At 36.6% G+C, this 10,925-nt stretch overlaps 1 protein-coding gene across 1 annotated transcript; it reads left to right on the top strand.

Annotated features, from left to right (window-relative positions):
- Positions 1 to 5,951: 5,951 nt before the first annotated feature.
- Positions 5,952 to 10,831, top strand: LOC121408809 (neurotrypsin-like). The gene is made up of 4 exons (XM_041600464.1): positions 5,952 to 6,142; positions 7,114 to 7,422; positions 8,692 to 9,039; positions 9,745 to 10,831. Exons 1-4 carry the CDS (start codon positions 6,025 to 6,027, stop codon positions 9,990 to 9,992), a joined length of 1,023 nt encoding a protein of 340 aa, XP_041456398.1. The 5' UTR covers positions 5,952 to 6,024; the 3' UTR covers positions 9,993 to 10,831.
- The last annotated feature ends 94 nt before the right edge of the window (positions 10,832 to 10,925 follow it).

Genomic DNA, 10,925 nt, shown 5'->3' with positions numbered 1-10,925 from the left:
GATCCTGATCCTTATTTCTGAGAGAGAAGCCATTAATAAAAATTTGGTTCGCTGTTTATGATCACCAAGACCATGAAGGTAACAACTGAAATTTATTCATTTTATCGTATTCTCACTGAAAGAAAGTATTGTACATCTATATTAATTAAGGACTTGAATTCCGAATCGGCAGTTCGCATTACGGCAGAACTGGAGGGAGATTTTTTTATTTTGTAGCATTCATAGAAACACATTCTATATTCAGCGTTTAATTTGCACAATCTGTAGTAGATATGAACAGGGCTGTAATCTTGGTTCATGGAGTTGATAATTGTGCATAAATTTCCCCAAATACGTTCACAAATAAAAACACATTTATGCTGAAGAAGGAATCATTTAGACCCAGAACTATTATAAAAGTGGATTGGTTCTGACAGCCTCGCCTGCAATATGCAATCCAATATAGAAGCAGTCCTTAATTTGACCCGTTATACACAAAGGACGATGCTGAAGGAAGCTTCATTAAAGATGGAACATTAAAACAAATTTTGATGATTTTATTTTTAAATAAATAATTATTTGGTATAAAACCTAAATTTCATTGACCTGAAATGTCATTTGACCAATAACTTGGTTATTCATGTGACATCTATTTCATTTAATTAGATAAATATATTAGACATTGAACAAAGTATATATTTGAGACGTTCTACGACTTGTAAATTTCAGAGACTGCCTATGATATTCGTTTGGTGGATGGCAGTAACCCAAATGAAGGCTGCGTAAATAGGTCTACTACAATTTCCAATGGAACACAGTATGCGATGACACCTGGATGGGGAGCCGAAGAGACTGAAGTTGCAATGTATGTCGCCATCTTGGATACCCTGTCATTGATGTCATTCCCAGATTTGCAGGATATTTCGGCCGTGGTTCCGGACTCAAATTCAACAAAGTTCTTGCTTCGGTTCGCAGTCTAGTTTGGCTTCATGCTCTTTTACTTCTGGGAACATAATTTGCGGGCATTCGGAAGATGCTGGAGTACAATGTGTAATTATAGCCTTTGTTATACCTTGGTCACATTTGCTTCACGGCGGCCTTACGGCGAGTCGAAAACAGCCGTTTTATTCATTTTAATGCAAACCACCTATATGCAGTTGGTACAAAAAATGTTAAAACGGCTGTTTTCGACTCGCCGTACGGCCGCCGTAGAGCAAATGTGACCAAGGTATTACTGGACTGAGAGGTGGTGAGAGGTTGTACAGGGTTGAACAGCCTTCTTTTGCAATACGAATAACCGACTTATGTCATTTAGTTTAGTTCCTGAACAAAATTATTACACAGTAATTTAGATGCGGCATGAAAAAAAAACATATAATGTGAGAAAAAAATAAGAATGATAGAATTTCCGCATAATGCTTATATATGTACATACTTTTTTCCCATGTTCTTTGCCATTGAGTCTTTCGTCGATTTTTACAACTAAAAATGTTTATGATGTGAACACTTTCGATTTCGGTATTATCTTTTCTTACCCTTGAGTTGGAGACAGAATGTATTTTGAATGCACGGAATATCAAGCAGGTCGCTCATGACGACGGTCTCCTGCGTTCTGAAATTGAGTTGAATAATATTTTTCATATGCTTTTTTTATATTCAGAAAGAGATTGTAAATGATACGTGTGTCTAAAATGTATATGTATGTAAAATCTATGTAATAATTGATTATGTTGTATTATGTTGAACATGTTGAACGCAGAAATAAATTTCAAGCAAACAAAGCAAACAATATGTTTCATTTCATGTTAATCTTCATTTTGTTTCCCTAAAAGGGGTACTCCTGGCTAAAAATTACTATATCTATAGATAAATAGAGTAGAATTGTCTGGGCAAAATGATTAACTAACGATATTTTACATTCAACGAACATGACGAAAGGTCGGTTTGGCACACTCTAGTCTTAATTCTAAAACAAACATTCATCGCACAATGCCAAACCTTCATGGTTCATCTTCATGGTACATTACCGTGATTACCAACGGCTACATCTGCAAGTAATGATAAGTTGTAATTGTAGTAGTATTATAGAAGTAGTAGTAGTAGTAGTAGTAGTAGTAGTGGTGGTAGTAGTAGTAGTGGTAGTAGTAGTAGCAGTAGTAGTAGTAGTAGTAGTAGTAGTAGTAGTAGTAGTAGTAGTAGTAGTAGTAGTAGTAGTACAAGTAGCAGTAGTAGTAGTAGTAGTAGTAGTAGTAGTAGTAGTAGTAGTAGTAGTAGTAGTAGTCGGTATAGTAGAAGAAGTAGTAGTCGGTAATAGAAAAAGTAGTAGTATTAGTATAGTAGTAGTAGTAGCAGTAGTAGAAGAAGTAGTAGTAGTAGTAGTAGTAGTAGTAGTAGTAGTAGTAGTAGTAGCAGTAGTAGTCGTAGTAGTAGTAGTAGTAGTAGTAGTAGTAGTAGTAGTAGAAGCAGTAGTAGTAGTAGTAGTAGCAGTAGTAGTAGTAGTAGTAGTAGTAGTAGTAGTAGTAGTAGTAGTAGAAGTAGTAGGAGCAGTAGTAGTAGTAGTAGTAGTAGTAGTAGTAGTAGTAGTAGTAGTAGTAGTAGTAGTAGAAGTAGTAGTAGTAGTAGTAGTAGTAGTAGTAGTAGTAGTAGTAGTAGTAGTAGTAGTAGACGCAGTAGTAGTAGTAGTAGTAGTAGTAGTAGTAGTAGTAGTAGTAGTAGTAGTAGTAGTAGTAGTAGTAGTAGAAGTAGAAGTAGTAGAAGAAGAAGTAGTAGTAGTAGTAGTAGTAGTAGTAGTAGTAGTAGTAGTAGTAGTAGCAGTAGTAGTAGTAGTAGTAGTAGTAGTAGTAGTAGTAGTAGTAGTAGTAGTAGTAGTAGTAGTAGTAGTAGTAGTACCAGTACTAGGGGTATATCAATGCCCCTATTTGCCTCTATTTTTCAGGTGATTATACTGTTCTTCTTGTGACTGGGCCAACTTCAAGAGAAGGTCGAGTAGAGCTCTGGTATAATAGCCAGTGGAATACATTTTGTGATGATCATTGGACTGAAGATGAGGCACATGCAAGTTGTATGTCGTCAGCTGGGTTATGACGTCAGAAATACAATACCAACGACAGCGTCCGGGTGTGGGTCAGGAACAGGACAAGCTTATTGCTCTGGGGTAGAGGCTATTATTTCTACTCATGTTCTCACGCGTCTGGGAGTTTTGTGTGTCAACATTATGAAGATGTTGGGGTTAATTGCAAGTGTCACTTTTTAATTTTCATCAGTTGTATATGGTTAACAAGTTTTGCAGGATGTAAAAACCATGGACCTATTTGTAAGACCGAATGGGGTAACAAAGTTTTTGCGATCAACAACAAACTTTCGATCCAAAAAATATTTTGTAATATGCTTACTCTGTAAACTGACATTATTAAAACAGTAGTAAATTTTACAAACCCAATTTTTCTCTAAACACCTCTTGACCAATAGTAGCTTTCCATATTAACACCCCTCCCCGCCCCATTATTAGGGAGCTTTCGCAATTGCAACGGGGTGAGTTCTAGAACATAGTAAATGGTCTGAAAATGACAGTCAAATCGCAATAAACAGCTATGAGGTCTTTGTCGAAAATGTGTGAGCCGAGACAGCAGATCGTTCTAAGATTCGGAGCTCACACAAAATGACAACTATGTCGTTTGTCAAGAGTCACTGATAAAACTGCTGTTTTGATCAATCGATTTTCGAAAAAAAACTTCTTTGTCATGAAGGGCTTTTTGGCAATAGATTATCTGCGTTCCAAGGCTACGTAGTGGTTACGAAAACTATTCAGACCGAATATACATCACTGGACGAACTGCTGTTTTTTATTCACCGACTCTCGACAAAGACTCCTTTGTCATGAGGACTTTTGACAATAGATTCTCTACGTTCCAGAAATCGTCTGCGCAGTCGTTATGGAAACTTCCCATTCCGACCGAATATACACCACTGGTCAAAATAAAAGTTTGTATCCATATGGCATCGGGAGCAACTTTAGCGACGTCTTTGATTGGAGCCTCTCTTTTTTCTTTTCACGATACTTGCCCTGATTGCTGTTTGGTGTAGCTGCAGACACAAAACCACTCCTGTACCCATACAACTGCAGCATTTACATACTGACACTATGACCGACTATGGCAACAACACAATACATCACTACTACCCTATGAATAAAATTGCTCAAATTTTATGGATATTCAGTTCTAAGAGCTATAGATCGAGTTTTGCCCATTGTGCATGTCGACACCAAACTGAAACTTTTATTCTTGTGGGGGTTTTACCATTTTAATTTTGATGATATTTCTCTAAACGCAAGGGAAGATTATCAACGGCTTTTTACAATGGACAGTTTTAAGAATTTATACATTTGAAAGTTGTTACGTTCACCATAGATTTTATAAGTTAAAAGAAAATGTTTAAAGTCCAACTTTTATTCACTGAGATTTTCATTTTGAGGAGGAGGATTGCAAATGAGATCTTCTCTTCTGCACCTTATCAGGCTTTATGGTGCAATACGTACATGATTATAACATCAATTTTTATTTTGTTCCTTTATATACATGTACATATATATAAATGTGTGTATGGGGGTGGGTGTGTTTGAGGGTGTGTGTGTGTGTGTGAGGGTGTGTATGTGTGTGTACATAAGCGTATAATAAAGATTGACTGATTATAATGATTAGAGTCCTTGCGTCTTAAAAATTCCAAATTTCCTTGAATTATATTATGTCCATGATATCCAAAATGTGCATGTGTGCGTGTAGGTGCGTCTGTTTTCATTTGGGGTTTTTGTTTTTTGAGTGTGATGTTTTTCATGGGTGTTGTTGGGAGAGAGTCGGGTTGCGGTAGTGAGGGAGAATGGAGGGAAGGGGGTATGATGATTGGCTTAAGGCTTATAAGTATCTTTCTCTTTTAATGTTCTGTTATCACATTAACGAATGTCTCTAAAGAAAAAAAAAATCACGTAGATTTGAGTTGAATATTAGTAGTGCTTGATGTAAGGCAATTTATATTAAGTTCGTAATATTTTTTTAATTGTTTTAAGTATTTGCATATTTAAAAAGTATTTGAATGGAAAATCCAAGTTTAGTTAGACATCCATACTTTCATTAGGTGTGATACATTGTAATAATTTTCATGTTTGAAGAGGGAGAAATTACATATCATTGAAACATTAAGTAGTTTAATTTGCTAACCATAATGCTTATTATTACCGAAAATTCTTAGAATGTCCAGTTCTTTTAGTCTAAATCTTTATAAAAGATCCCCTCTCGCTCGTATTCTTTGTTGTTTATTGAAACATGCTAAAAAAGTGTCAAGTTCAAAGGTCGGAATACACAAATGTACGTTCTAAAATATCAATATGTATTAGAAATTTTCTTAACTTGTATTTTGAAAATCCATATCAGGTTTTTTTCTAAATTAATCCGTTCCACCATTAATCTATTGTAAAATTAATACTGTGCATTATTGCTTACATTTTGATATTTGTATTTTGTATTATACATGTATTTTTGGTAATAATAATGAATAATTTTATTAGAATGGAATAAATGATCGATCAATGAAATATTTTCAGCTCTCTCTGTTATTATCGCATTATTTGATTGGTTAGACATGTATCATTATCCACTGCAAACATTTCTTATTATGCACTTTATGAAAAAAAAAAATATCAACTGGGCCTTCAATATAAGCCAGTCGAACATCCTAAAAAGCAAAAGCTTTACGACGGGCATCTCAAGCAATCGGAAACCCAAATGGAAATAAACTGAGGAATTTTCGTTACGACCGCCATTCATACCAGTTCCGTATTTTGTGTAACTAGGGTATAATTATGACGCACAAACTTGAATGTATTGTGTCCTTTATTTTTGTTAGCTACCATTGTAACGCTCTATTGGTAGAATACAATCATCCTCACATTCCTGGTTTATACGAAGTGCATGCGGCGATGAACCGCAATACACTCGTGTATATCATTTCATTTTCAAAGTAACCATAATTTGATGCCAACGTTGAATATACATGTATGCCTTTATTAGTATTCACTGCATCAAAATGGCGTCTTTTGGGTGGTTGCGACACCACTTGTTCCTGTGGCGACCCATTCTGGTGTTTTTCTGGATAAATTGTGTTTACAGCCGTAAGTAAACTCACATCGATGCCCCTTTCAATAAAAATGAATTTGTGTAACCTGTTTTCTTTAATTGTAGCTCTAAATGGTATCATAATTTCCTTGAAATATAATCAAATTATACCACTCGTAATATGAAGTCGTCGCATGATATCATTCAGTTCATTGTGTTCATGTTCATAATTCTGTCTACAATAGTAAATAAAATCATGTTAATTGAAAGGAGTCAGCAATAAAATGGAGTCTTTCGTTATCTTTAAATATGTTTTTCCATTAGAACAGATGAAATAGTACTATATTACATATAACTGATTTAGTAGGGCATAATAAAACCTATTTCCTTAGGGTTCTTTGGCTCTCTCTAAACAGTTTTCATAATTTAACATGTATTTATTTAGAAACCTACAAAGTGATCGCATGGTTTACTTATAGTGTATCGATATTGGTGTTAGCAAATTGGGTATTAAGAAATTGGGTATTTCGATGTCGAGTGTCACCGGAAAGCGAATCTCCTTCTGCTATAAATGAACATTTCAATTTGTGCTTTCACATCAGGGGCCGCGGAACGGTTTTAAAGGTGGGAAGGGGGACCGGGCTGACCATGCAAAAAATCACAGTCACATGGTAATTTTTACGTTTTTGTACACGGCTGAAGCCCCCCCCCCCCCCCTCTTCCGCGGCCCCTGCACATGTAATCAATTATTAGAAGGGTCGTAGGCTTACATAATTATCTAATATCGCAATTAATTTCTTTCAAGCAGAACTATTGCCAGGTAATGAATACGGTATCGCGTGTACGCATTTGGAGCAAAAGAATAAGAACATACAATAGTTCACAAGTAATCATTATCACAGTGGTCACCAAAATTCACAACATATCCTCGGTAGTAAATGAATAAAAGAAAAAATATGATTAGGTATGATAATATCGATTTATGATAATATCGATTATGACCACCAATTTTAATTTAAATCTTCAGAAAGCGATGGCTCTGTCCGCCTGGAGGATGGATTTGGAGCTAGCAGCGGTCGGGTAGAAGTTTACTACAACAGTCAGTGGAACAAGGTCTGCGATTACTTTTTCACTCTTGATGAAGCCGAGGTTGTGTGCCGACAACTGGGCTACGATAATGTACAGTTGAGAAATGGAGATTTTGACTACGGAACATCCGGGATAAATTCATATGTACAAATATTTTGCATTTATTCGGGTTCTCTTGATCTGAATGGTTGTTCGATTTCACCTTTGATTAGCCCAACGTACTGTTCCGCTGCAGGAGTAGACTGTGGTTAGTATTTTTCTTTTCAATGCATGGGAAACCGAGGGATAAGGCAAGCGTCAACCCATAATAATTTTGTCGGATGTCTTGTATATCGTAGAATGGTTTCAATGTTGTTAATATCAGTCCATCATAATAATTGAATTTTCTTTATTTTTGTTCTTGTTCGCTACGCTATATAGCACAAGAAATCTAAGTTCAGGATGTTTTTAGACAGCAATCGGTCTAATGAACCTAGCTGCCGATTAGGGTTGGCATACTATTATAGGAAGCAAGGTGGCCAACATTTCAAAATGTACACGAAGATGCCTATTATTAGTAACTAATAATAGGCATCTTCGTGACCATAGCCAGGATGTAGGTGTAGACTGCGGTAAGTTTGATACATTTTGTTCATTCAATAAATTGGAGGGGCAAAAGGAGCCCCTCCCCCGGCCTCATGTAAGTAGACCCCAGGGGAGCATTTCATGAAAGAACTTGTCGGACGTTTTATCCGACAAGTCCCATTTTATCCGACAGTTACTACAGTAACAGTGCCTCTCAGCCAATCAGAATCGAGGACAGATGTCAGATCTGACAACTTGTCAGACAAAAATGTTCATGAAACGCCCCCCAGATGTAGGCTTAGTAATGGGAAGCTGGGAACTGTCTCTGGGTAAAAGTCACAGGTTCGCAATTTTGATAATAATGATAATACTAATGATTAAAAAAAAATATCAAGAAGATCACTTATGAATGCCCATCTTCCCAATTATTTATCATAGCCCGGATCAAGCGCGTGGAACCCTTTCCATAATTTGCAATACAAAGAAAGGCCCTGACGGGGACTTGTGAGCTGAAAGCCCCTCACTCTCGTTTAGGAAAACCTCTTCTTCTCCTCCTTGTTCTGCTCTCTGTAGCCTTTTCGTCCATTCAGGAGTCTTCTTCTTAGGTTTGTTAGAGTGGTTTGATGAATGCAACCCGGCCGGCCGGGCCCCATATTAAATTCTGCTACATGTTTTGCTCCTGCCGAAAGTGGATGATAATAATAAAAATGATGATGATGATGATGATGATTGTTAATGTCATTATTATCATTATTATTGTCATCATCATTATGTTGTCTTTATTATTATTATATTATATTGTTTTCCATATCCCTTGTTTTCAAGTTAAAACAATATTAGAAATTGATATCTGGGTGCCGTTTAAAAAAAGACTGTGTCAAGTTTTGTCAACCATGTAAGGCTCTTCTATTGGAGTACCATTAGTTTTCCTTTCCTTTTTCTCACATTGCAGGGTATGGGAGTTACACAACGACAATAACCCCCACGGACAGCATTGGGATCTACGATATTCGGCTTGTGGACGGTCCGTCTTCCAACGAAGGGAGGATCGAGATCTGGTACAATGGCCAATGGAACACCATATGTGGTAGTACCTGGACACACAACTCAGCAGAGGTTGTTTGTCGGCAGCTTGGTTATGACACTGAAGACGTCGAGATATCAACTGGCTACTATGGCCAAGGGTCAGGACCGATTCAACACGCCCAGTGCTTTGGATGGGAGTATACCTTGGATGATTGTACTCTTTCTTCTGGGATTTACTTATGTAATCATGATAATGATGCGGGAGTAAGATGTGGTAAGCCGCGTTTATCAGTCCTATATTATATTGGTGAATATTCTGCATGGGTGACGTGTGGTGGTTGTCACTTAGGGAAGACCAATTCGATTTACCATATATAGATATTTTGACATTCACCTTATTAATTTTCACATAATGTTTCAAGAGCAATATCAGATGTATATAGAAATGCCCGATAATTGGAAAATGAGTTTGTCTACCACTCATGATATGAATGCATGATATTAATCTTGATATTTATTTATCAAAGTTTAGTTCTCGCTCGGAATATCATTTCAATGGGGTTAAAAGTCGATGATCATCACATCATGACCAATTTTCGATGTGATTTTGGACCATGTGTCTTATCCACTCCTTTGTGACTTGCCATTTTTTTTATTAATGTCCTTAGTCTGGATTTAAACACTCCCTCCGCCAAATACAGTCTGGTAAATTGCAAATCCAAGATCGATTTCAGGTTCTTACCCCTCTACCTTAATGCTAATCATTATTTCCCCTTTTCATAATGAAAGATGGTCAGACATGATTATGTACCTCCAGCATGACATCCTACTTTGGTTTGATTTCACTTTTATATATTTTTTGGGGTCATCATTCTGTTTTCTTGATATCTGTCCTGACTCTGCTTGCAGAGCAAGGACGGACGGAAGTTTATTGTGAGATCCACATTCAAGATGTATTTTGGTCACCTTTAATTTGTAGGTTACACATCATCAGGGACTACATCTAGACGACTGATCGGTACTATGGCATTCGTCGGAGTGGCTTTGTTTCTCATTACCATCGCTGCCATAGTAGCAGTCGTGTTCGTGTGCAGCCAACAGAAGGCTCCTGCAGGAGCTACTGTTGGAATGCAGCAGCTCACTACTCTCACCACCACCACCCCTGGACCTACACAGGCATCGGTTGCACCAATGCCTGCTCCTGTCTCTGCTGATGTTCCAGTTTAGATGATATAGACACAATAGAGATAAACAAACCAAGATCAGGATGGTTATATCCAAGCAGCTGTTCTGAAGACTGACAATCTTTGCGGACAAGTTCCTCATTCAGCAATATAAAAGTTTTAGCAATAAATCAAATAATTATTATCGATATAGTCAAGACGTACAGTGAAAACAAATCATGTTAGATGGTAACGACTTATATTAGCCAAATTCAAAGCGATCTTATTTGCTTGAGAATCAAACCTTTCGGCTTCTGTCGTTGTAAGCAATGTCTGATCTGACATAGCTTTTGTATTTTTTTTTGTTAAACCCATATACAATTTACCTTTCAACATGATTGCTTATGGATTGTATCCATTTTTCCCAATGTCTATACTCAAATTTAAATGGTTATATTTATTTATATTTGAGTCCTGATATTGTTCAATATTATATGCAGACCCTTAATTCTACTCAAAGAGTGCGGTAATGTGATTTTGCTGCAATTACGTACACCTGACTCGAGGACTGATTTTAGGGCTATAGGCTTGGGATGTGGTATGATGTACAGTATAGTGTTTCATACGTGATATATGGGCAGATTTTCCATCCAGAAGAAATCTTCGCCTTGCAAATTCCATGGAACCGCGCTGAAGTGCCAGGTAGACTGACCTAATAGAGACATCCCACTGATCAAATAATGAGAGCGCGAAACGCGAGCTAAAAATTTTTGTATTCAGATCTTAAAAGGGATATATATAACTGCATGTATAAGCAATTTTTTATAATCATGACACATACCTGTCTCGCTGAACAAATAATGCGGGCGTGTAGCGCGACCTGAAATTTGTGTATAATTATATTGACCCCAAAAAGGGGTCAATATATATATATATATATATATATATATATATATATATATATATATATATATATATACATATATATATATTGAGA

Source organism: Lytechinus variegatus, chromosome 2 (genome assembly GCF_018143015.1).
Source record: "Lytechinus variegatus isolate NC3 chromosome 2, Lvar_3.0, whole genome shotgun sequence".
Classification (NCBI taxonomy): Eukaryota; Metazoa; Echinodermata; class Echinoidea; order Temnopleuroida; family Toxopneustidae; genus Lytechinus; species Lytechinus variegatus.
Note: the sequence above shows the minus strand (reverse complement) of the source record. Positions and strands in the feature narration are given on the sequence as shown.

Bases quoted from the DNA above. Each gene is read 5' to 3' on its own strand.
- LOC121408809 (XM_041600464.1), top strand. From the start codon at position 6,025: ATGTATGCCTTTATTAGTATTCACTGCATCAAAATGGCGTCTTTTGGG. The intron at 6,143-7,113 runs GTAAGTAAACTC...TTAAATCTTCAG, and splicing joins GATAAATTGTGTTTACAGCC to AAAGCGATGGCTCTGTCCGC. The intron at 9,040-9,744 runs GTAAGCCGCGTT...TTTAATTTGTAG, and splicing joins TGATGCGGGAGTAAGATGTG to GTTACACATCATCAGGGACT.